Source organism: Macrobrachium rosenbergii, chromosome 3 (genome assembly GCF_040412425.1).
Source record: "Macrobrachium rosenbergii isolate ZJJX-2024 chromosome 3, ASM4041242v1, whole genome shotgun sequence".
In the NCBI taxonomy this organism is placed as follows: Eukaryota; Metazoa; Arthropoda; class Malacostraca; order Decapoda; family Palaemonidae; genus Macrobrachium; species Macrobrachium rosenbergii.
Window position 1 is genome coordinate 7859985 of NC_089743.1, and position 27429 is coordinate 7887413.

The 27429-nt window shown below is 38.7% G+C and overlaps 2 protein-coding genes across 6 annotated transcripts in view; one reads left to right on the top strand and one right to left on the bottom strand.

The window, feature by feature from the left end:
- Window positions 1-11835, top strand: part of LOC136852452 (dehydrogenase/reductase SDR family protein 7-like) — a 95018-nt gene extending 83183 nt beyond the window's left edge. For all 4 annotated transcript variants that reach the window (XM_067127085.1, XM_067127094.1, XM_067127104.1 and 1 more), the window contains 2 exons: window positions 3781-3941; window positions 9331-11835. In XM_067127085.1, the coding sequence (XP_066983186.1) occupies window positions 3781-3941; window positions 9331-9545 (376 nt within the window). In that variant the 3' untranslated portion in view covers window positions 9546-11835. The remainder of the gene's footprint in view (window positions 1-3780; window positions 3942-9330) is intronic.
- Window positions 11836-13816: 1981 nt separating this feature from the next.
- Window positions 13817-27368, bottom strand: LOC136852438 (heat shock cognate 71 kDa protein-like). Of its 2 annotated transcripts, none has more exons than XM_067127068.1 (2): window positions 27046-27368; window positions 13817-16289 (listed from the first exon to the last, which is right to left on the bottom strand). In XM_067127068.1, the coding sequence occupies exon 2, from the start codon at window positions 16283-16285 to the stop codon at window positions 14336-14338; it is 1950 nt and encodes a 649-aa protein (XP_066983169.1). In that variant the 5' UTR covers window positions 16286-16289; window positions 27046-27368; the 3' UTR covers window positions 13817-14335. The 2 variants fall into 2 exon arrangements, with proteins under 2 accessions (XP_066983169.1, XP_066983176.1); XM_067127075.1 differs by having other exon boundaries at window positions 26202-27123.
- Window positions 27369-27429: the final 61 nt, after the last annotated feature.

Below are 27429 nucleotides of genomic sequence, written 5' to 3' on the forward strand. Positions count from 1 at the left end.
GTTGTATTCCTTCTTGTCTGAGTTCTCAAACAACTACCATTCCTAGTTTTGTAAAAATTCTTGGGGCAATGTTTAGCCCAAAGGGCATGACTTTGAACCTGTGCATATCTTTCCCTATCCAGAACTCTAGGAAGGGGCAGAAGGGAATGGCGATAGGGATGTGCCAGTATGCTTCTTTCAGATCTATAGAAGCTCCCCAGGTCACTTGTGGAATTATTGAATGTACTTGGGCAACGGTTCTGAAACTTTTGGCAAAGAATGTGCTCGTTCAATATTGATAGGTTGAGGATCACTCTTCATACGGAGGAATCCTTTTTGGGGACACTGAAGAGACGTGCTTGGTGGCAAATATACGCATGTGTCTCTATGGCTCCCTTTAACAGCGCCTTCTGCACATAATCTTCCAGAGAGGGGTCTGGTTTTTGGAGGAACCCCTTCAAAGGAAAGCGGGGGTTGATGAGACCATTTCCACCCCAGCCTGTTGAAAATAATGGTGTGTCCCCAAGGGGAAGACTTCATTACCTGTGGTGTCATCGAAGCTGACCCTCGACCATACAATTCCTATTGGGATCCACCTCTTCCTCTGCCTTTGCCCTTGGTAGGCATTCCAGGTGTTGCTTTTCTTTTTCCTCTGTAGGAGTGTCTTTGGACCCTGTGAAAGGAATGCCCTTGCTGTTGTTGTCCCTTCTGACCACCTACTGGTTTTTGAGGAAAACTTTTCAGGTTGACTGAAGGCTTATTTGATTTTTGTTCATAGCGAGCATTTTTTGGGTTGGATAAAGGGAAGTTTCGGGTTTTTTGCTTCCTGAATTCCTCTTTTCCCAGGAGAGCATACACTGTACAGTTATGTTGGCAGGCTTGCTCGTTAAGTTGAGCCACAACAGATTCCTCAAACAGGTCCTTACAGACAGGGTTAGAATGTAACAATGAAGTCACATTGGGGAGTGACTTGTTGGAGCCCTCCATGTTTCCATTCGCGCTTTTATGCGCCACTCTAGGAAGTCATAGAGTGCTTCCCATACGGTTCTCATAAGACTTTTGGCCACAACAACAAAAATTGTTCTGGAATCTTCTTCTTTGTTAGCAACTTCCAGCAAGGTGGTAGAGGTTATAATATTAAGAAGGCGGATCCTAGCATGAAATTCTGCCGAGGCTGTCCCCTGAGATTCTTCTTATAAGGGTCCCAAATTGTTGAGTAGCTATATCTAGAGGAAGCTTTTCCCTTTCAAGAGGGAGTTGAAGCGTTGCCCATTCCTTGGTGGAATTATCCAAGACTGGGATGACCGTGGCAAATGGCTTTAATTCTGCCACTGTCTCTTGTTTTCTAGTCACTACAAAATTTTCAAAATCTACCTTCATGTGATTAATTATTTTAAAAGTGAAGGGACAGAAGGCTGGGGCTACTCAGTGAGAAATTTAGGTCTTATCCAAAATAGCAGTAGAGATCCATTTTCCGTTGACCAGGTAAAGGGTGTCTTCTATAGCTTTTAATGCTATAGACACAAGTAGGAGAACCATTTCTTTTAGTGGTTTCTCAATGCCTGCTGAAGGTGGTATCAGGCACCATTTTGTATTAGGGAATGCTGCCCTGTCTCTAAATTCTACATGTACAACTTCAATCATAGTCTTTCTCTCAATAATTAGATACCATTGGGAGAGAAAATGCACATTAAAGCATCTCACCAAGGATTATCAGTATCATCAGGGGTGAATATTGTATCCCTTATTATCTTTGATCGGAAGTTTTGTTGTCTGAGCTGGCCATTTTGTGTTTCCAGTCAGAATTCTAGCATCAGACCTTGTTTGGGCCGAGTCTGTATCTCACTTTTCGGTCACAGGATGCAGTACTTTTACACCGTGGGTGTACAAGACTGACCTAATTTCCTTTTCGGAATCATGCATCTTGCCCCATATATATTTCTGTTTTGTGGCAAGAACATCTTTGATATTACAAGAGCTTGGGCAATCTGACTAAGCTTCAACAACTGAACTGTAACTGGCTGTTAACCAAAGGGCAGAAGTCCTGGGTGAGTTACTATACCCCTCTGAGAATGTAGTCATTTCAGTTAGGGTTAGGTAGATCCTAGTTTCCCTTTTTGGGGGGAAAGATCCTCTTCAGCATCTGATAGCTGCATGGAGGATAGGTTTCCTTCTGGAAAGTTTCTCCTATGATTAGCTGAAATTTGTGTCCCTGATCCTTCTGGATTCAGCAGGGCCATTTCAGTTGCAATGTCCACTTCATGTTCATTAGTAGGGATGTCACCCCCACATAAAGATTCCTCTACTTCCTCTGTGGGGTTAACCTGGGAGGTACTGGGGACTGATGTTACTGGGTTTTTGACCAAACATAGATCTTGTTCTGAAAAAGGGTTAAATATCTGCTGCTGGGGTTCTACTGGAAAGATATAATCTCCTCCTTCTTCACCCGTACTGAACCATAGGACCCATTGAGACAGCTTAAAATAAGCTGTTTCGTCCTTAAAACTTGCTGCCAGGAGCATACTACAAATTTTGCGCATACCTGGTGACCAACCAAATTTTCCTTGTTTTTTGCAAGGACTATGCTCATGACAGGTGGTATGGGTGGGCCATACCCACTGGTAAAAAAGGAACCGAGCAGTTTCCTTTGGAACACTTGAGGGTCCTGCATAATGGCAGCCCTGTTGTCATATAAAACAAGTTTTTATTAGAAACTAGTTAATACTAATTGCCTATAATCCTCATATAGATAATATATTCGATATTACAGGCTAACTTGATTACAAGTGTGTAGCTGTAATATTTTATTTACCAAATTGTTATACAGTATGTGTTGAATATCTATATTAGCTTAAACAGGTTCATTTTGACACCATTATATACTGTAGCTGTATTACCATACACTGTTAGGCCTCTTGCAAGGGCTATGTGAAACTTGGATTTTTTAATGTCATGCCATTCAGGCTTTGTTTATCAAACCCAGGCTACTGTTTTATATGGGTTAGGTTAATGCTTCTAGCATAATCTACTTTAGGCTAAGATTAGAGGGTTTCTCAGAGTTCTCGCTTAACCTATTCTAGGCCACTGCCTAGTCTAGGCTTATTTAAATCACACTTAAGGATAAAAGCTATACAGGTAAAGAACCTTCTTATAATCTAGTTTGCATTTTTATCTGGCCAAGACTACTCTTGTATCTGATATTTGGCCACTGCTTTATTTAATCTAAACTACTGTTTTAAGCTAATAATAGGATATTCCCTAAAAGGGATTCCTACTTAACCTGGATAGGCTACTGCCTGGTCTAGCTTTATATCACTTTTAAGGATACAGGCTACATATGAACCCGACTAATATGTAGCCTTATAAATAGGCTACGGAGCAATAAAAAACTAGGTCACCATTTTATCAAGCCTAGGATACTGTTTATATCTAATCCAAGGCTATTTGGTCTAAACCACCACTTAGGCCAATAATAAGATATTTCTTAACATGTTCTTACTTAACCTAGTATAGTGTATTGCATATTTCTGTTATAAAACTTATTCATGAACATATAATGATTGTCAGCTCCTGATAAGCTCCACCCTCTTTCATTCTACCTCAGGTATATGAGTACATTGTGTGTTGATGTTGATGGTGAATTCAGATTTTCATGCTAGTTTGAGGTTGGAACTTAAAGACTGACTTGGGGATTTGAAAGAATGAGTAATGTTGAGCTTGGAATTTTGAATCAATACAGAATATTGTTTATTATAATAGCCTTTGCATTGTGCTATTAATGTTGATTTCTTCGTTTAACAGGTCATGTTACACTGCCTCCAAACATGCAATGCAAGGCTTCTTTGATTCACTCCGAGCTGAGGTTGCTGATAGAAATGTTAAAGTTTCAGTTATAAACCCAGGGTACATTTCCACAAACCTCTCCTTAAATGCGGTTACTGGTGATGGTTCAACTTACGGAAGTAAGTTCCCTCCTTCTCTGTTGTAGCCTGTACATGTAAATGAACTTGTATGCAGTTAATTAGGATTAGTGAGGACGACATAGTCATTGCCTATCAGGTTATACACAAATACTGTAATTAATATGGCTAATTTATAGAAACTGGTATTATACTTATCCATTTGATACAAATAATGGCAGAGGCTTCCGTGAATTTTGTCCGTAATAATTAACGTAGAGTATAATGCAATTTATTACTGATATTTAATGAGTATTATTTTCAGGGAATAAAGTTTAAGTCCTGAACAGTCATACAGTTGGTTAAAGGCTCCTAAATATGCATGGCAAATAGCCCGGGAAGTTGGTGAAGGTGTAAAGTGGCTGGCAGTCTATGTTTACTTGAAGTTTTCCAGTTTTGTGAAAAACTGCCTTTACTGCTCCTTACAAGTATGCAATATTTTAGCAGTGAATTTTTAAAATATTTTTTGTAGGGAAGTTAGTCATTTTCCTGTTCTAGGTTACCATAGACTAGCAATCAAAGGTTACCATAGACTAGCAATCAACATCCATGATATTACATGTACTGTAAAGTATAGAAATTAAGTGTACAATACAGTTCTGTGTCCTTTTTTTACATAGTTTTAGTGTACTGCTGCATAAGTATTGTAGAAAACTATACTTGTAGACACCTCACTTTCACTGCACAGTAAGTTTGCAGGATCATGAAGGACATGAAATTTGAAAAGTGGAAGGCTTTCTCAGACTTGCATGTACGTATGGTATTTCCAGTACAGAGGATATACCGAATTAACTCCCAAAAAGTGAAAGCCAGCAATTTTTAGAGACAAAATCAGTTGCCCACCAGGACAAGGATTATTTTCAAGGATTTATCAGCATAACTAATTGTTGACTCCCCAAACACAGGCCACTTCACAGCAGTTCACCTACTGAGAGAAAGCTGGCCACTTGGTGTTTACTAGAAAAATCATTAAAAAGTTCAGGAAACATGATACTTGGTGGGGTAACATAGAACAGGAATGAGTAGGGATCATGTTTCCTTTCCCTTGCCTTTATTCTTGTATTGAAAGGTTTATAATATTAGGAAGTCTTTCATGTTGGACATTTAGTCAGATAAAATTTGTAAAATATCATCATCATCATCATTAATGTTTTACATAGGATTTTCCTTTAACAGAGTTAGACTTAAAACATGTTCTTTCCACTGTCTTTTGTATGTTCTGCATGAATTCCCATTTGGTCTGTGTCTCCATCTGTGCCCTTAGCTCATGATTTCCAGGCCTTCTCTGTGGTCTTCATCCGGATATTTCCTTACCTTACACTTTTCTTACTAATGGTTTCTTGACACGTCCAAATCATCTATCTTTGAGATCTCAGTCCATTTTCCAGCCACTGCACACCGTATGTCTCCTCATATTCTTCCATTTGTAATATGATTTTTCCACTCAGTTCATAATCTTAGCAATCTGTCATCACACCTTTTCAAAATCTCCTCCATTTTCTTTCAGTTTCTTCCATTTTTTATTTCAAGTGCGAGTGTCTCAGTTGAATAAATTAGTAGGTATGGGCTTAATTCATGCATCATAAACTTTTGCAGTTTACCAGAGGGATTATTATTGTTATTATTATTATTGTTGAGTAGTTTCACCAGACCTCTGCATTAAAATACTTTACTCTCTTGTGGCTGGCCTAACTTTTGTCTGCTGGAAGTCTATCAATGACATCTTTCAGGCTGTTGCTACTTCTTTTTCTTGTTGCTCTCCTTATAGTGCATGAAGTCCAGTACGTCCCAAAATTAACGCGATGTTCATCCTTTATTTCTCCATTTGCTCAAAGCAGTCCAGACATTATAACTTTACATTTTGCAATCCAGAATATCTCACCAACTTGAATTTCTTTTTCATCTTTTATCATTTTTACCCATTTCATATTTTTTCCATCTTTCCTTAGCCATTCCACTATCCTGAATATCTTTTCTTCTCATTGCTGTGTTGAGATTCTGTCCTCCTAGATCTTTCCTTTGACCCCCTGCATTTTTGTTTCCTTCCTTTTTTCTCCAGTACAGTATACTGTAAATCTTTGTTTTCTGCCGGAGCTTGAAGACTCTCTCTTGTTTATTTGCTTTTGGTTCATAGTGATTCCACTTTCTCTCTCTCTCTCTAGCATACTTCTTTTGCTGCCTTTGCATGCCATCTTTAGCATGTTCCACTAGCCATTATTTTGTGGAAAGACATGGAAAATTTAGGAAATTGAAATTGAACTGGGTTATATCTTTTCACTATTACTGTATTCTTTGCATGCTGTCAATTGCATTAACAGCTGTAAAAAACTAACTGCAGCGTGTAAAAAACTTACTCTTCTTTATTTAGGTAAATAATCATTGCTTCTTTATTTAGGTAAATAATCATTGCTACATTCAGGTAATGCTACTCTTTTTGCATTGACCCCATCTGATTACAAGCCTATGGTTGCTGAATCTCTGTAAAATTAGTACATGGTGCAAATTGTGTGGGATGAAGGTAAATCCAAACAAAAGTGCTTTTTTTTAACTACATGCAAATCATTTGAAATTTTACTCTACTTTTTTATTGTAAATATACTTATGAGAAACATATCCAGCCTATTTCCTCTTCAGTTGCACAAAAATGGGTATACTGATAAGTCTTTCAAGGTTTTTGAAATCTTGTCTATCCTGAGGAAATGCTTTCATTTATTCTTCCATGTACTGAATATTGTTTCCGTTTGGTTATCAGTAACTGACTTACATCTTAAATTGGTGGACAAAAACTTTGATTTCTTTTAAATACCCTGTCTTTAATCTTGTGTTAGTCTCAGTCACTGGTGCCAAGTAAGTTCATTGGACTCAGTGTATAAGATTTATAATTCTGATCATCCTTTGCATTCAGATCTCCCAAAACTGAGCATTGCACCTCGCAGTACACAGTTAATTCTAACAGCCTTTCATTTTTTCGGAGAGAATCAAAGCTGCACAATTTTAGTTTTACTGAATTCCTGTTTTGTTCAAATTGTGTAATGATCTTCATAATTTTGTAGATGAATCGTTGGAACTTAAGAAGTTCAGACTTGTTGCAAATACCTTTTATGGTGATGATAAATCTGACTTCATTCAATATTTTGTTATGTCTTATTTATTTCATTATTATTAAGTAGTTTAACCAGACCACAAAGCTGATTTATTTATTAATTTATAGCTATTTATTAAAAATATATAATTATTTAATTTAAAATGATGGAGATTCGGACAAAATTTGCCGAATCAATTTGTTTCCAAAACTTGACATTTGTTATTGATTGTCTTTTGGACATTAACACGAAAAGTTTAATTTCGTTTAATTTTAAGTGTTATTTTACACTGTACATAAAGGGATTGGATTATGTGGGCTGTTCACCAAATATTTCGTGTGTCAAACAAGAGTGCCCAGTTCTAAGACGAGTCAAAATTGCTTGTGTATCATTTCTTTTGATACATTGTATTCCGTATTCCAACATTGGGCTTGATCTGTTTTAATTTGTTACTAAGTTCAGTTTTTCCACATTTCTGCCATTTATTGTTATACAGTAATTAGTTTTAGAGATGCTATGTAAAACTAATTGGAATACCGGGTATGTATTTGTGATATTGTCAAGATAAGTGCAGCTTAGGCTGCTTTATCAGCTTCCTCACTTTGCTATTGGTCATACTTGTTTTCCTTCATTATCTTATTTATTTTTCCTTCATAGTTTATTTTTTACATCCTATTATCTATTCTGTACTGGGCTGCTTTCCCTGTTGGGGCTCTTGGCCATGTAGCATTCTGTTTCCAGCTTGTAATGATAATAATAGTTGTTATGCTGTAAGAGAAGTGTTTTTCTATGCAGACAGTAGTCCAATGTTTAGGAGGAATTAAAGAAGAGAGTTGCTGCAAAGATAAAACACAATTTCTTATGTAGGCATCAAGAATAACCTGTATCTTTCCACCAGAATTGTAAAAGCAGATATCACCTAGATTTAAATGATTACAAATAGACTGCAGACTATTTGCAGTGGCCACTAAAATGTTAGTGGTACTTGGCTTTCAAAATTTTAGTGGAAAATGTACAGGTAACCCTGTTGCCTAAATAAGAAAATGTTTTATCTCTGCAGCAGTTCTCTTTCATTCCACCTGAACACTGGCCTGCCGTTTGCATATGAAAATACCTCCCTTAAAGCATTATTATTATTATTAGGATAAAAACAATGGTAACATCAGTGGAATTGATTTGATACAGGTCTTCTCAGTTCTTCTTACTATTCTCTTTGATATCTACTAAGAGCTGGCCATTGTACATGATCTGGATAAGGGGAAAGGCAGGAGTTCTGAATATAATCACCTTTTATTCTGGTACACGCAAGCAGTTCTGCCTGCTTGTACCAAAATAAAAAGTAACTATATTCAGAACTCCTGTCTTTCCCCTTATCCAGATTATGTACATTGGCCAGCTCTTAGTAGATATCAGCCATGAAGAAAAGAGAATAGTAAGAACTGAGAAGACCTGTAAAACTGATTCCACTGTTGCTGCCAGTCTTTTTAACAGAGCATGCGTAAAAGAGGGTCTACTCCCTTCATATTATTATTATTGATTGCTGTTTCAACTACATTTAGCTTGTAGTCTTCACTATTCTTCTTATATTCTTCACCTTGGCAGGTAGATGGTATAGTAAAATAGTTTCTTTACTCTTTATGTTTCAACGCTCAAAACAAGCGGTCATTGACAAAGGGAATGATTGAAATACAAAAGTGGGAAGTATATTAGTTGGGAGGTTGGTTTGAGTTCCTGGTAGGTCAAATTTTTGTCTGCTGGCAAAGTAGGGGGTTTTTGCTGTAAAGTTCTCAGATATTTGGACCATATTGGTTGCATTGATCGAGAAGGTTGGGGGTTTTTCTTCTGGTGTGTCCCCCGCCCATGGCGGGAGTGTTTGTTCATCATATTTCTCTTTCTCGGTCACTCAAGCTAGTTGGTTATCTACTTTTCTTTTTACCTTGCTGTTTAGTGTTGGCCAATTCTTATGCTTCTTTTCATGTTAACTGCTACTGCACCAGGATTTGTGGTCTGTGCCAGTGGTGGGATAGCCATACATTGCCTTTCTCTCTCTCTATCAGCCTCAATTGTGTTTGGAAATTGGATAAATGGCAGATAATGGAATTAAATTTACATCAACCAACAGCAATGGTGATACAGGGCAATATTCATTTCTTACACAGATTGTTACTGGTAACAGTTGCTGTCATGTACTTCTCAAGTATTTTTGCTTACTCATCAAGCATCACTTCAGTGTTGTGGATCTTAGTCATACCATAAGCATGTGCTCACAGCTTGGCTTTGAAGGATTATTTATTATTCTTCTGTTTCAGATATGGATGCAACAACAGCCTCTGGAATGAAACCAGAAGAAGTTGCCGAACAGATTGTGAGCTGCATAATTAGTGGCTATGAAGAGCTAGTGTTAGCACCATTATCACACCGTGTAGCCATCAACCTCCGAACCATATCTCCCTCCCTTCTGTCACGTGTAATGAAAAGAAGGGCTGCAAAGCAGAAAAATTTGTATGCATCAAAAGATGATTAAAACTTTTTGGAGATGTGTTTTGGCAAAATTTGCACATTTTGGACCTGATACCTCACCTAAATTTGTGTCCAGTATTTTTGTTTTGTGCAGATACCAAGTAATATCTTACTTTTATTCTAAGGTATTAATTATTTAAGTTATTGATTTTGATTTAATCAGACAAGTGGGTCTAATAAGACTCGCATGACTAAGATATGATATATATTTCAGTTACTATATTGTCTAAAGGAATATGTTGATGATGCCTTGTAGCAGGCCATACTGTTGGGGTACAGTTCTCTTAATACTTGAGAACGCAGTATTTATACAATTATGTATATTTCTTGTAAATAGGCAAGTGTATTGGAAGTGTTTTCAGAACACATATTCAGTTTGTAGGGAAAAGCTATTTACATTTTTTACAAAAAAAATAGTGAAACACAAATGTTGTGGTGTTTCTGATTTCTATATAAAATGTAAATAAAACACATCTTTTTAAAGTCTTATTGTTGTAGTTATACTCTTGGAATTATACTGTGATATCTGCATAATCAAAAGAACATCAGGCTCTTATGTTATGTAGTGTACAATTCTTTTTAAAAGAATTATACATTTAAATTCTTATAGCAAGTAAAACTTGCTTGGGAAAATGTAGTTATAACAAAGTAACGTGAGTTTAGTGTTAGCACTGGATTTCATCTGTCTTGGGCTTTAGGTTAAAACCTGCAGAAAGACCCATTGCACAACAAAAACAGTGTTAGGAATCCTGGTGAAGAGTGGATTGTATGCAGAGTATTGTATGTGGTTTTTTTACTCTAAGAAAATGGTTTAGATACAAGACCTCTCAGTGAACATGCCATTTGAGCAATGTCTCCAGTTTACTTTCATGCAAAAAGTATCGGTGTCAAGGGTAGCTTTGATGTACACCCCTCCTGATCTTAATTTTAAGTAGATCACCAGTTATTAGAAATGTAATGTTTGCTGATCAGAGTTTACTGCCTGAGATAGTTTACATTTAGCATGAGGAAAAGTTTCATGGTTCATTGAAGGTACACAATATTACTAGCTATATTTTAATTATATAGCATTGCTAATCCTGATTTCTCATTTATTATGTTACATTGTTGCAGTTTTTCTTGCTCATGACAGCATGGTAGCGTTTATGGCGTACACGTAACAATTTTTGTAGCTGTGGCGATAGCTAATTAATTTACAGATACTGAATATTGAAAATGGTTTTTTTTGCAAAACTTTGTTGAAAAGAATTTCATGGTATGAGAAATTAATTGGTTGTTTAGTGAAACTTCAGATTTTATGATTCAAAGTTAGTAATGTTGGTTTTTGCTAAGTGTTTTTCAGCTGCATTACTATACTTGTTGTTCTAGTCCATTTTAACAAAATAAGCAATGTATTAAGCATAGCTAGTGAATTAATATTTCTAGTTGTATGACTTACAGCAGTCAGTTTCATTATAAGTACAGGTGCATTACAATTTACCTATATTATTTCATTGGGACTGTATTTTTTCAGTGAAATGATTGTTACCCAAAGATATTTACAGTAAACAGCATTAATAAATTTTAAAAGAATCTTATATTCAATGAATCTGCAAAGCTACACACACACACACACACACACACACACACACACACACACACACACACACACACACACACACACACACACACACACACTCTCTCTCTCTCTTCTATAATGTAGCAGTCCTTGCACAAAGAAATGTACTTTATTTCAGTAACTTTTGATTAAGTACTATATGGCGATACTGTTACAAAACCAAATCATGGGTGCCAAGAAGGAAATTTTCCTCCTGTTCTTGGTCAAATCTTAACACTCCTGAAACATTTCACTTTGCTCGATTTAATTATGCTGTACTGTACTTAGATGCAGCCAGTAGCAACAGTGATTCCTAGCATCATACTGTGTTAATATCTACATTACACTTGTACGCAGTACTGCATGTTCTTTGTAGTTCCAACTGCAGTGCTATGAATTGAGTGAGATCAAGTGTAATGTTAAACTTGGTCCTTCTGTGGTTGCTGCAATTTAGTAATTGCAGAAAAATCACACTAGTGATTGTGCCTCTGTAAAGCAGAAGTCCATTTTGATAAGTGTCCAAAATATGGACTTCTGCACTATTGCCCAGTAAATTGTGTAATGAAATCAATGATATTTACAAAGAAAAGTCATCTTTCTAGAGCAATTTTTCTCTGCTGAGAAATGGTTTCCCTGGAGAAGAAACTTGGCTTGTAAAATCTTGAGCTAACATCTAAATAATACAGTTTTAAATGTTGTCTGAATTTCATTGTCCTGAAAAGGTCTACATCTCAGTACGTGTAGAGATTAGGCAAGCACAGTATAAAGCAAAACCTTTTAAGAGGACAAAGCCTAATGGAAGGAGTACTAAGATTTTTTTTCATAAAAGGAAACAAAAGACAGGCTGAAACATAAGGGACAATGGATTTGCCTCCTGAAAGATAACCAAGACTTGGTGACGAGAAGTGATTTTTAACGTTTTATGGATTGGATTAAAGATCTAAATGAAGTCTGACACTACTCTCAACATTTATAATAGATTAACCTGCAAGAAGCCTGAAATAACTAACATACTTAAATATTACAACTTCAAATTCTTACGTCTACAGGAAGTACAAATGCTGAATGCCTAATCATAAATTAAAAGAAAATTTTGCTTTGAATTGCATATGAATGAGCGTTAAAGTTCCAAAGTACGGTATGTAGATACTGTACAAAACTAGTATTTGTATACTAAGTAACTCAACCAGATTCTCATTTTTTTTTTTTTTTTATGCATCACCTGTATGCCACCTCCACATGACCACTGTCCTAGAGACTTAGTCTGCTGGCAGACAAAATCCGTAAACAAACAAGTCTGTTGTCCACATGGCCATGTCTGGCTAGTCAAAATCTGGGTGGAGTTCAGCACAGTTCAATGGCAGCATGGGTCACAGCCAGCAAATCAGAAAGCGAACAGCACTATGATGACAATAATGACTAAGTGTATCTGTGCTGTGAAAATGGTAATGGTAAGTAGTGTGTCGTCGGACTGTACCCTCATTTACGTTGCTAATTAGGTAGAATTAAAATCCATTTGAAAACCAGCCCTACAACCTTAACTGGTTTCAAGCATTCATTACTATCATTATCATCACCAGTAGCAGTAGTACTGTAGTAGTAATGATGGTAAGAGCAATATGATGTAGACTCAAGGGCACCACCAGAGAAAGCACTGCAGTGAGGGAAGCGGAAAAGAGAATATAACAGAAAAATTTAGGAAATTGTGAAAAGATCATAATACACTATAAGCAGTCCCCAGTTATCGGTGATCCGGTTTCATGGTGCTTGTTTAGCGATGACGATAACCAGATTTTCAACACCTATCTCCGATTATCGGCGCTGTTATCGATGATTTTCGGTTATGATGCTGTCAGGAACAGAAACCCAGCGATAACCGGAGACTGCCTGTATTAAATAAGATATGCTTAATGATCAAGGAATACAATTCATAATTTCACATAAATGACAATGTACATACAAATTAAATGCATGTACTGTGTGGAATAGCTAACATTTTCATGTATTACATATAATTACTACAGTAACATATGACATTTGTTTTAATATACATTTTATAAACTAATGCACTGGGTCTTTGCCACATCCATATGACTGGAAGCCATATAGTTATTAACCAAAGTTTGGTGTGTTCAAAGCACGCTCTATAGATTTGGCAACATGTATGGGAGACAGAAACGGTGAGTCTAACAATGGACAACTACTTTTTATCCAACAACGTTGTGTGGACGGGGACAACAGTATCGACAATTGCTATAATGTAGTCTGAAAATCAGTCTCATTTCTCCCTCAAAAACACCAACAGCAACTGGTACACTGTACTTCTAACACCAACCTGCAGGATAGTGTAGTTGGACCGTTTCTGTAAAACTCTCTGCACTAGAATGCCCATATGGCTTTCTCCTTAAACCTCCATAAAAAAAATTGTTACTTTATGGATTTAACAAAATACCTAACCATCAGTTTGGTATGTGAAACACGTTACTCTTGATTCATTCAAGTGTCATGACATTCACGTCCTTTCAACTGCTGGTAACTTTGTATTCTTCCATATAGGAATGTTAATTTTCCCATTGGTTTACCTGTGAATCTTCCACTAAGAAACCTTTCAAGTTTAGGACCTTGGCAAAACTTTTCTTAAAAGTTGATGAATCTCTTCAGGTTTAATGAAGCAAAACTTTTGGATATGTAATATATTTGGTTGGAATGACAAACTACAACTTCAAATCATAAAACAAAGACTTTTCTCAAAATCCTTGGATGCAGTTATCTTTTTACTCAGATTCTCACAGGGATGGATGGAAATTTAATGATGGTAATAGTAAAAATACAAAAAATAAAATGAGCTAAATAAAAAATAAAAACCTCCAAAACGAGCAGGGTTAACTGGAATGAAATCTTTGGTACTGGGAAACATTTCCCTAAAGCCCACTTTAAAACCATTTCAAAATAAGGCACATTCCTTCATCCTTGAAACACCTTCATACTGAATCTATGCAAAACGTAACATTAAATTTGAAGTGCAGCATTTGGAAACTGGTGTCAGCAACAACATTTTTGATCTAGGTGAGTGGTGCAATGCACTAATAATGTAAAGTTATCCAGTGTTCATTGCTGGCAAACTAAAATTTTCTTAAATTTTCCTACATTTGGTTATTCCAAGATCAGAAACAAACATTTCAATGAGCCACCCACATTTAATCAACCTCTTCAATGGTGGGGCCAGATGAACCACCACCAGGAGCAGCACCAGCACCTGGGGCACCTGGAAAACCTCCTGGCATGCCACCTGGAGGAGCACCACCAGCTGCTTGGTACATTTTGGTGATGATAGGATTGCAAATCTGTTCAATTTCCTTCAGTTTGTGTTCATATTCTTCCTTCTCTCCAAGCTGATTAGTGTCAAGCCATTTAATGGCATCATTACATGCTTCCATGATTTTGTTGCGATCCTCCTCAGGAACCTTATCCTTGAATTTATCATCTTCAACAGTGGACTTCATGTTGAAACAATAAGACTCCAGGTTGTTCTTGGCAGAGATACGCTCCCGCTGTTTCTCATCATCAGCTTTGTACTTTTCAGCCTCTTGCACCATACGCTCAATCTCTTCCTTGCTCAACCGGCCCTTATCATTTGTAATGGTGATCTTGTTCTCTTTGCCTGTAGACTTGTCAGCTGCAGATACATTTAGGATGCCATTAGCATCAATATCAAAGGTTACTTCTATTTGTGGCACTCCTCTTGGAGCTGGGGGAATGCCAGTAAGCTCAAACTTACCCAAGATGTTATTGTCTTTTGTCATGGCACGTTCTCCTTCATAAACTTGAATAAGCACTCCAGGCTGGTTGTCAGAATAGGTGGTGAAGGTTTGAGTCTGTTTGGTTGGAATGGTTGTGTTTCGTTTTATAAGAGCAGTCATGACACCACCAGCAGTTTCAATACCAAGAGACAGTGGTGTTACATCCAAAAGCAACAAATCTTGAACTGCTTCAGACTTGTCACCACACAATATGGCTGCCTGTACAGCAGCACCATAAGCTACAGCTTCATCAGGATTGATAGATTTGTTGAGCTCCTTTCCATTGAAGAAATCTTGTAATAGCTTCTGAATCTTTGGTATTCTGGTGGAACCTCCAACAAGGACAATATCATGGATTTGGGCTTTGTCCATTTTTGCATCCCTGAGAGACTTCTCTACTGGCTCAAGGGTGCCACGGAACAAGTCACCACAAAGCTCCTCAAACCTGGCACGAGTAATAGAAGTGTAAAAATCAATACCTTCATACAGAGAATCAATCTCAACACTAGCTTGAGCAGAGGCTGAAAGAGTACGCTTGGCACGCTCACATGCAGTACGTAGACGACGTAGGGCACGCTTGTTTTCTGAAGGATCTTTCTTGTACTTTCTCTTGAACTCTTGAATGAAATGGTTAACCATTCTGTTATCAAAATCTTCACCACCTAAATGTGTGTCACCAGCAGTAGACTTTACTTCAAAGATACCATCTTCAATAGTTAGAATAGATACATCAAAAGTGCCACCACCTAAATCAAATATCAGAACATTTCGTTCTCCACCAACCTTCTTGTCTAGCCCATAAGCAATGGCAGCAGCAGTGGGCTCATTAATGATACGGAGCACATTGAGACCAGAGATCGTACCAGCATCTTTGGTGGCCTGACGCTGGGAGTCATTGAAATAGGCAGGGACTGTGATGACAGCATCCTTTACAGTGCCACCCAAAAAGGCTTCAGCAGTTTCTTTCATCTTGATAAGCACCATTGAGGAGATCTCTTCTGGGAAAAAGGTCTTTGTCTCTCCTTTGTAATCAACTTGAATTTTGGGCTTTGTGCTGTCATTGATGACTGTAAAGGGCCAATGTTTCATGTCAGACTGCACTACATGATCTTCAAACTTCCGACCAATGAGCCTCTTGGCATCAAATACAGTGTTGTTGGGATTCATAGCAACCTGGTTCTTGGCAGCGTCACCAATAAGACGCTCTGTGTCAGTGAATGCAACATATGATGGAGTAGTTCGGTTGCCCTGATCATTGGCAATGATTTCTACCTTTCCATGCTGGAAAACACCTACACATGAGTAGGTGGTACCCAAGTCAATCCCAACAGCTGCACTTTTAGCCATGTTCCTGAAAAAGATAACCTGTGTTAGTTTTGAAAAATGATCTGCAGGAAATTCTAAAAATAAAATGTGTTCCATATTTTTAATAACAACCCCTCACTGACTGGAAAGTTAGCATCTTGTCTATTCACTAATACTACCCAAAATTTAATTCAATTGTGAGAAAACCCCAAACATTTCAAGTTTCATTAAGCTAAGAAATGATAAATGACTCCATCTAATCCAGTTTCCTATTTGGTGCATGAATGTTATGGTATAACTGGGAAGCCTTGTTGGGCTAAAGTGAAGACGACTGTGTCTTAGTAGAGCTCATGGGCGACGTAACTGAAAACATTAATTAACAGAGCATAATCCATATAAAACACGCAATGCTCTGAACCTGCCACAAGAAACTAAGAAAAATTTCCAACCCTGCATGCAGCCTCTTTTCCAAGACACTTAGTCATACACGCTATCTTTCTGCTATTTTTAATGAGTTATACAAGGTCAATTTTTTTTTATCTACAGTGAACACCCCTTATTCAGGCCCCCCCTTGCCAATAGCTAATATCCGTGAATACTTAAAACCCCTCTAAAAACACTTAGAACTGTCCATTTTGATAGTAAAAAAAAAAAAAAAAAAAAAAAAAAAAAAAAACTTATACCTAAGTATTTCAAGTTATCACAAAAAGTGCATTTATTAATGAAAATTATATGAGAGAGAGAGAGAGAGAGAGAGAGAGAGAGAGAGAGAGAGAGAGAGAGAGAGAGAGAGAGAGATTTTATTGTGGCCAGTAATAGTTAAAGAAAGCCTCTCCCCCATTTTATTTTGTGCTAGGCAAGAGTGTTTGGTAATCCAACATAAATATTCACGTGTCACAATTCAAGTACCATAAAGTACCAAACCCATTATTTTAAATCAGTTATTAACTGGCAAGACCTGACTTACACTGACACATTTTACATATATGATGGCATTAAATGTAGGGAAAAAAAAAAAAAAAAAAAAATAAAGCATTTTTTCTTCCAATATATAAGCACAGCAGGGTAATCAAACCAAAATATTAAAGTCATTTACTGACTCTACATGACATGTACAGATTGTAAATGGCTTACATAATACCATGGCATTACAAGTATATCCACTGTTCTTAATGCTGATGTATTCCTAGCTAATAACTGGTTTAAAATATTTCCTTTTATTACTTTGTTTATGGTACTTAGTGTGACTGACAAATATTTTTGTTTACCCAAAATTCTTTCCTAAACCAAATTGACTTTTTCTGACTTTATGCATTACCGACCACCATAGTTTTAAACTGACAGAGTGGTATACAAGGAATGTGGGTCACAAGAATTGGAGAAAAAAATAAAATAAATCATGGTCAATGGGGCTTCTGCACATGCGTGGTATCTGACAACCAACCTATGAAAAATGTTCCATGCCATCAACCTATTTGTGGCTATTGCACATGCGTGGGCATTTTCACACTGACCTATCATATTCTACAATAAAATTTTAATCCTGCCCAACCAGTCACAGGCGCCGGAAAATGCCCATTTCCGTGCAGGTATTTGACAGCCTGGGATTCAGTGTCAAAATTTCAAGGAACCTGTGAATATCAGTGGCACGCCAAATTTCCCGCTAAAAAAAAAATTGCTATAAAAAACGAAACAAAAATAGCTCCCTATGTGTTTGATATTTGTAATAAAATCACTGTTGTATATGGTGGTGGGGGGGGAGAGAAAAAAAAAGGGGGGGAGACGACGACACCACTATCAACTCCTTTCCTCTTACATCTTTTATCCCAACTTTCAGTCTCTATGAAGTATATTTTTTTATTGTTTATTTCTAAAATATATGCTAAAGTATATGTTTGAATATTTCTTCAGAAACAATATTTTTGTCAGGATAGTCTTCAACTATTACATAACTTCTCAAGGCAGTTTTCTTGGAAATTATAAAAAACCAAGGAAAATAAATAAATTTTTCTATTGCATTTTTATCTATATTTTTATTCTTCAATATAACAAAATAATTACACATGATAAATGTAAAACTATAAAAAAAAAAAAAATTATCAAAAAATATTGAATATATGTATTTTCTTCATCATCTTCAGTATCATATACATGATGAATTATATTATCACCAATAAAGGGAAATGTGGAGAGGGTGGTTCATCATCTGAAATTGTTATTCTTTCCCAGCCTTGGTTATCAGGATTATCATCGTCATCATCTTCATCTGAAGTATCAAGAGTATTCGATGTTATATCACCATCACTTTCGCTCCCTGAATCGTCCATTCCATCATAATACTCTATCACTGTCACTCTCACTACTCATGATAGTTATATGAATAATAAAAATAATAATAAAAAAAGGAAATCCTGCCTGATGAAACGACGCGTCTCCCATGACCAACCGACGCCAAGGTAGCTACAATTTTCTAAAAGAAGGCACTTAATATCCATAGAAAACGGCTTTCTATAGTGGAAGACTAATATAAACAACAGCCGAGTTTATTGGGAATTGCTAGGAAAGAGAGAACAGAATTTCAAGTATACTCGGGCTTACGGAAATACACAGGGTTGAGCAGGAAGCGGTTAAATGTGAGGGGAACCCTGTTGGGAACAAGGGTTTTGGGTGGGGGAAGCAACAGATGTATGCGCCGTCCATAATGTAGGTAATTCCAAACACACAGGTATACAGTGTTCACAACTTTAGTAATTCCCGATTTACTGACCGGCTACTCTACATACAAAAGCCTGACCTGCCACCCTACATACAAAAGGCTGATCCACCACCCTACATACAAAAGGCTAAACTACAACATTCTGGTAATATACCCTAATGTACCTACAGACACCGCTAGCCTAAGCTACTGCTTACCTACATAAGAAAAAGTACTCATTATTGACAGACTGACCCGTCCCATACATACAGCTACATTATGCGTGTTGCGTTGTTCTGATCATGGGGACTAAAGACCTGTTCGGACACGTGCTTCGTCACTGGATGTGACCTAACCAAACATACCAAACCCTAACCGAACCTAAAATGTCGTGTCCTGACCTAACCTAACACAAGACAATCTAACCTGACTTAGGGTGATGTGCCCTTACCTGGCCGGCCCACCGTTTAACCCAGTAACTCAAATGCGTGGATAAGTCTGTCCCATAATTCCGATTGGCGGGACAAAAGATCTGTTCGGCTATCACCTAACCACACAGACCAAAACCCAACGTAATCCAGAATATTGTATCCTGTCCTAATCAAACACAACCCAACCTAACCTTACTTAGCGTGGTGTGCTCTGACGTGGCAGGGGGACCTTTGCCCCGATCTGGCAGCCCCCTGGAAACCCGGCAACAACTCGAACTCGTGGAATGGCCTAGGCTACTCAAAAGGGGGGCGACGTACAGCAGCAGCCTTAGGAACTACAGGGTGGGTGGCGCTACACTACAGCCACCTCAAGAACTATGGGAGAACGGTGCTGCATGGCACCATTCACATCAATTGGGTACTTAGAAAGTTAGTTTTTGGGTAGATTTCAGCATGCTGAACACTTTCTTCAACACAATATTTCATTTGGAGTCATCGTTAATGAGCCATGGGGCGTCCCGATCACTGCAAAGAACCTTAGTGATGCATAAATTGCACCTCATGAAGTGCACTGAAAACACTAAACCCTACAAAATCAGGTCCATTGTTATATAGCAATAATGGCCTCAAAGGGAAAGGCAGGGGCGTGTCATGTACAAGTTGGACGGCAAAAATTGCTGATTTTCATCTCTAGACAAGTGCCGTAAAATGGATCGTTGATAATAGCCTAGGTAACATAGATAAGCAGTAGTGTAGGCAACCAGTTACTCTTTCTAAAAATTTCAAGGTAATGTTTGTAACAATATAGAGTAAGTTCCGTAGTTCCGTAATGTGTTTGTCGGGTACATGGTCAGGTAGAATTCCCTAGTTATTAATTTCAACTCTTTCAGGAGACATTGGCCTGAACCCTGGACCCATTACAATAAGAAAAATTTCAAGGTACTTTACTCAAATATTTAGGGCTTCAGGTCAAATTACCTTCATCTCAAGAGTCTGCCGTAAATATTTGTTTTTATCCGAGACTCATGTAGGTAGTAACAACACAAAGGTTTAGTTTTTGATCCCGGAGTTTACTGGCTTTGACTATTGTCACAACATCCCACAAGCACAAAGTATCGTTGTATACACTAAGTCAGGACAACCTATTTATCACCATAAAAGTTTGGTGTAGTTGTCATGAAGTTGTTTTAAAATTTTCAATTAGTTCGACAAGTTTGTGGTTTGCAGTTTACCAGAATCCAAATATTGAGTATACATGACTGTCTTTTTTAAAGAATTAGTATGGCTCAGTCACAGCCCTCAAAAGCTTCATTCATTATTGGTGGAGACTAATGCAATGCAGAAGCTTGGGCTACTCCACATATCCGAACGTAAACTTGGCCTAGGCCACATGTTCATCTCCATGTCCGTTACCAAAGTTTGACATTTCCCCGTATGTAGAACAGGGAAACGTCAAGTGTTCTACGTATTTCTAATAAGTCTTGAAAATTTCAAGAATCAGGAAATTTCCCCTGTTGGTAAGCAGTAGCATGGTCCTTCGTCTATACAAACTTAACAGAGGCATTTGGTCTAGGTTGAACAATCCCTTGCATATTGCAAAATAGAATACTTTGGCAAAAGGTCAAGCATTGGGACCCATGATGTCATTCTACATTGAAAGGGAAACAGTAAAGGAGGTTTTACGAATCAATGTTAGGTGAGGATGGAAACTAAGATGGAAGAAAAAATATGAACTGAGGTACAGTAAATGGAATGAAAGCAGTTGCAGCTAGGGACCGAAGGGATGATGCAAGGAATCTCAAGTGATGCCTACATTGCACCAAATGAGGTGGACTGTCTCCTTTACCTTGATGTAGCCCTTAGCACCGATAACTGGAGATCGGCGCCTCAATTAGGTATGTATCAGCAACAATACTCAATTATCAGCACTGCTAAGTGGAAAACAAGTGGCGTAAAATGGATCGCCGATAACCAGGGACTGCCTGTAAAGTGGAATGTTTCCTATGTACCAGTGTCCAGAGGTACTTTACGGCAGACCCCCTGAATGTTGTAGCCCCTTGTATGTACAGTGGCGGGTTAGTCAATAACGTCTCATGTTTCTTACATAGGTAAGCAGCAGCCTAGGCTAGCGGCGTCTAGGAGGTACAGAAGGGCAGACTTCTGTTGTTGCCTCTTGCATGTAGAGGGGCAGGTCAGTGACCTGCAAATTGTGTGTAGAGTGGCAGGTCAGTAACCCGAGAATTACATAATTCTCGGACATCCCACAGCCTGCCCTTCAGTCTGTTCCCCCCCCACCAAGAAACCAAGATTTCCTAACGGGGCTCCTTACCGTTAGTTGCTGCCTTTTGCATACCCATTTACTGGGCGTTTACGAAAATTGCGCCAAAAGACAACTGTTTTCATAGATTTCTACCAGTATATGCCACTGTTTGTTCCCCCCCCCCCAACAAAAATAATAAAATAAAAAGTTTCCCAACAAGGTCCCTTTACCACTTATTGCAGCATTTTGTTTATTCATTTGTTGCATGTCTGAATATCACACCAAAAAGTTTATTGTCAATTTCTTGGCAAGATATAGCATGCGAAAGTAAAGTTTTGCCTCACATTTTGTTGACGCCTCTGAACAAACTATAGACAACTTGTGCAACTTCTGCCAGATGCTGATCTCATCAAAAGTACCATGACTCGGTGGTTCCAGCAAAGTTGGAGATCAACCGACCCATTTAGCAAATGAAATTATAATGGACTCATTTAGGAGACCAGGTTTTCTGGGGGATTTGATAAGAATCCAAGAGAACTTATATGGTCAGGGTACCCAACTGTATGAGGGGGACGGTCACCCAAGTAATGCAAAAGCCGATATTGGGATTAAGTTCCATAATGTGTTTGTAAGTTATGGTACTTGTAGGTTTGGCTAGTAATGGGTACATGGTCCGGTACAATTTCCTAGGGGATTAATTTCAATTCTTCCAAGAGACATTGACCTAGAATTTACTAGGTTATTAATTTCAATTCTTTCAAGAGACACTGACCTGAACCCTGGGCCTATTACTCGTTACAAAAAGAAAAATTTAAAGCTAATTTACTGAAATATAATAGGCTGGCTAAAAATAATGATCGCTTTTACCAACAGCCCTAAAAGTATAGGGAAAACTAATTTCCAAGGCACCAATCACTGCTGCAGCAAAAAAAAAAAAAAAAAAAAAAAAAAAAAAAAAAAAAAAAAAAAAAAAAAAAAAAAAAAAAAACACTATACAGTTCTAAGAAACCGTAAAGCACCAATAGACTTAACTCACGGCCTTCAAGCCTATTTCTGGGGACTAAAGTGCATTTTGTCACACCTCAATGCTTTTTTCTGTAAATTCACTCTGGACTCACTATTGCACCTGGTGCTAGAAGTTTTTTTTTAACAGGATGTGATCTTGACACAGCTGAATTAACATCTCGTAATTTGCAGTAATAATACTGTACACGTTAAGTTCCAAGTAATTGACATAACAGTTCTCGCAAGTAACAGGCAAAGAGTGGCGAGTTATAGGCTCGAAGGAGCACGAAGTTCATGTCAAGGACTCAGCCACTCTACTGAAATATGCGGTTACTGAGATTTTTATAACATAGGCCTACCTGGACACGCCCTTTGCTTAAAACATAGATTATATGTTATTACAGTAACTGAACCAACTTAACCTAACCTAGTAGCCCACATCAACTGGGGAGGGGCTTCACAACCCCCTTGAGGCCCTCCTTTAAAGAAAAGGTAAAACTTTACTTTAGTTGCGCAGTCTGATTCCCGCCAGTCGCCGACTGGGACAGGATTCTCATACATATAAATAACCTTTCCTGGTATACTCAACTATAATGCCATGTCCTGACCTAACCAGATCTTACCTACCTAATCTAACTTAGGGCGATGTGCCCTGACCTGCCGGGGTGGGTGGGTGGGGGCTTAGCCCCCAGGACCCACCCAAAAAAGGTCGTAACCTGTACCCGTTGGCAACTAACAGGAATCAGGGCGCACAATTGCAGTTTTACCAATTAAACAAAAAAGTTAAAGTAGGTTAACAGAAACTTATAGTTGACAAACAGGTCATAAACCATTCCAACACAGACGGCCGCAACAGTTGGAAAGACAAAGTTCTAACCCGCGAGGATCGTGAATGAATGCAGCCCCCCCCCCCCCACAACAAGAAACTTTTCAATTCCTCCTGAACCCTCTTGTTTCTTCACAATTCCTGTAGGGTGGTGCAGCCTCGTTCTTCGAGGCCTATCCTCAATTGTAATGCTTATAAAGTAAATGTCACCTACAGGGAATGCGTTAATGTACAAGAGCAGTAATAATTGTGAATAAGGAACTCGAAATAAAGGTAAGCAGAAAGAAAAGCCAGTTATAAAAACCAAAAACTGAAAGAAATATAAGAAACTAAGTATGAATCCACCTGAAAGAAATATAAGAAACTGTATGAATGACGTTTCACCCATTACTAACCATCCTTTTGGGTTACAGTACAAAGAATTACGAGGCTTTTCCTCAACGTAGAGTTAACAGTGATTGGTGGTTAAGTATTTATAGGCCTTGGACCCCCCCGACCCCCCTCTTCCTCAGTAAGAAGTCTGGTTGTGTACCAAAAGCTCCCCTATAACACTACATGAGTGGCAGCATTTGATACAGCAGTAGTAGTGAAAGGATTTGTCCTTGTAACGGCTACCTCAGTTTCCCCGTGTTTGTGTAAGGATTTTTCGTCTCCATAATGCCATATACAGTAAGATCTGATTGTCTTCTCACCCCCCTTGGTCTACCCCAGCTATAACCCCGCTTTCCCTAGGGGTTCCCTGAATTGTAGGATAACAGAGGGGGAGCAAATCACGGGCAGATTACAGTTTCGTATGCTGGGCCGCCTAACTCATTCTGCCCGAGGGATGCTGAGATCCCTCCGCCAAGGTAAGTAGTTCCACCTAAACAGCTGACGACCAACGACCCGAAATGCCCCGAATCCTACCGACCCCACCCGACATGCCCCGAGACCTACCTCGGTCTCATCCGAGTTGCCAATATGGCTACGTCCGAGTCGTATCCGTCCCACATTCAATTTGCGGCTAAGAACCCAGTGACCCTTATGGATTTAGGCGTTTTGTGCAATGAAGAGCGGTCATTGCTCGTCTACCTCATGAAGCGGTACAGTAAAAACGATGTATAATTCATATTTCTCTATGTATTGCATTAAAAAACGTTACTTAACAAATGTCCCTTGCCCCTTTAAACTTTTCTCGAATTAATTAAACGTGCATATCCCTTAAATAGTCAATTCAAAACCCGTCAAAATGCGGTCTAATTTCGCTGAATCACAACGATCAAGAGACGAAGACGAATGGAGTTACCGATATCGGCCATTCCAGATTTCTCCGACGATTCCGACTTCGAATGAGGTACGTGCTATTTCAATCAGTTTACGATACGCTAATTGTGCGGCCCTTCTGGGGGGGGGAAGCCCCCCCCCCTGGCCAGGTGAGGACACGCCGTCCTGTGTTCGGTTTTGTCAGGTTATGTAACGACCTAGGTTTCTGGGGGGTCCAGAGGGGGCAAAGCCCCCCGGCCAGGTAAGGGCACGCCGCTGTTTTTGGTTAGGTCGGTTTCGTCAGGTTAGGTCGCCATCTTTTGCCGTCCAGCCGATTCTCTAGCGGTACCCACTGCCACCTGGTGGTGGGTTTGGCTAGGAAATTGGCAGACGGAAACCCACAGCATACTGAAACTGTAATCGCCCCCAAATCACGGTTATTTTTCGTTAGACTCCAGCCACCTCCCGCTTTATAATTTATATTTTTCTTGGGTAAATCACATCAAAACAAAAATTTCTTCTCAATACATAACCTTCATGCAAATGCCTAATAGCAGAGAAAAATAAGGACTTGTAAGGTAAGACAATTATGGCCCCCACACCCCTCCATAACTAATACGGCAAAATTGTAACCAGTAAACACCCCTAGTTTACGTTAGGTTGGTATTTTTAGGTTCTTTACTACCTTATCATTTCTGGCCATTTTTGCATGAAAAATCCAAAATGGTTTTTCATGCAAAAATGGCTAGCTGGCACCTTTGGAAATGGCTGGCTGGAGTCTTCCGAAAAATTACCCAAATCACAATGTCCCGGAGGTATACGCCACCCATAAGCGAGCTTTCCCAAAGGGCCCCCTACCTTGTTAGATGAAGTTCTGTGGTTATTTACTGGTTAATTACAGTCATGTGACAAAAATTGAAGGTAAATCCTTAATTAGCAACCAAAATACAGTAGAAAAAGTTAATTTACAAGGAAATCCCAGACTACTGTTACAACCTTGCAATAAAATAAATTTAACAATTTAGTACCTTACAACATCAAAGCAAAAATTACCTAGGACCATCCGTTAGTGAATGGACAAGATTCTGGCAGAAATAGATGGACCCAACCACAGGAAAATTACATTTAAAACTATTACTGCATTTAAGATTAGGAAAGTTCTTTTTCCTGTTTAAATGTGCAGTTTCTGATGTTCGTTGCCTTAGCACAGACCTAATAGCCTAGTTTGAAAATTCCACACCTTAATCTGATCCAAAACTATCAACAGCTTCAAGGTCCTCATATTTCGTTTTGCTTTCCCCCTAACGTTTCCCTGTTCCCCTGAATCGTATCAAGCCTAAGGGAGGGGTCCGCTAGGATAGGCTACCAATGAAAATATTTGTTCGCTATCGAAAGTCATGTCAAAAGCTTGAGGCACATAACCGTATGAAAAATATTTTCAAAACCAAAAGAAAAATTTTTACGGTAAAATACTGAATGAGAAATACGGGCATACTAACCTAAGCTAGTCAGGATGTGGGAGAGCATGGCACAAGTCACCGAAGAGCTTTCCTTGGGCAAACACGCTTTGGGCCAACTTAAATTTAGCTCTGACTGCTTGATGTCCTCTGGCGAGGCGGCTTAAAGGAACTGGCCAAGGACCTGCACGGTTTCTGTTGTAACTGGGTCTTTATAGCCTATAACGTGTAAATCCATTGGTTCAAACTGCATAAACGTCGCTTACGACAGTCAAATCATTTCCTTGGATGAGGAGAGGGTAAAGAGTTCCACAGATCATATTTTCCCGCACCTTTGTCCAGAGAGAGGAACTTCCAGACACGTGGCCGGACCAACCGCGGGCCCCCTTGAGGAAAAACTGAAGCATGACTCAAGACTTACAGCCTTTTCCTTCCCACTGACCTTTTACTATTTGCGCTTGGAATAACTGCTCAAAGTTAACTGTATTCACGGCAATATCTCGCCAATACGCTAAAGTAATTTCAACGGAGCGACACGAGGCGTATCGATTTTGTAAACTGACCCAAGAACTATCTTGCTTCACTTGGCTGGTACCCTACTAGTGCACCGGACCACTTCACGCAACTTTCAACCAAAAAACTTTCAGAATCTAATTAAAAAAAAAAAAATTGCCTAAAATCATGAAAAGTCGGCTTACCAGCTACTACTAAACCGGGTGCACGGGAGGGAGTAGGGCAACCACAATGGCGGCTCACAAAACACCAACAACCGATTAAATTTAAACAAATCGCCCGATAAAATGGAAACAAACCAGTTGCGGGTATGGCAAATTGTTCAGTAGGTCAGACATTCCGACTGTGCGTCCAAAAATACTACAGTACTCACCAAAGTCAGCAATTTAGAAGTAACTTAGTCGAAAACGAATTAGTGGGCTCAGGCCGGTCTCGTGGTCTACGCTCGTATGAGGGCGATGGCGGGCTTCGCGGTTCGTCATCCTCCAGCAAAGGTGGGGATGAACCAACATTCCAGAGGTTTCTATCCGATCCACCAATAGCGAGCGCGATGGGTAATGATGTCATTATTCTGCCATGCGTCACGAAATATGAACGAATAGTCATAGAGATACTTATTACGTCATTATTTTTCTCCTAGGGCTTTTACATTTGAACCAATACGACGCTATCATATGTAAACCTTGTGACGTCATTAATGCTACCGTTGACGCATCTATAGAGAGGGAAAGGAACAATACACGCACTGGGTGGTATA

Bases quoted from the DNA above. Each gene is read 5' to 3' on its own strand.
- LOC136852438 (XM_067127068.1), bottom strand. From the start codon at position 16,285: ATGGCTAAAAGTGCAGCTGTTGGGATTGACTTGGGTACCACCTACTCA.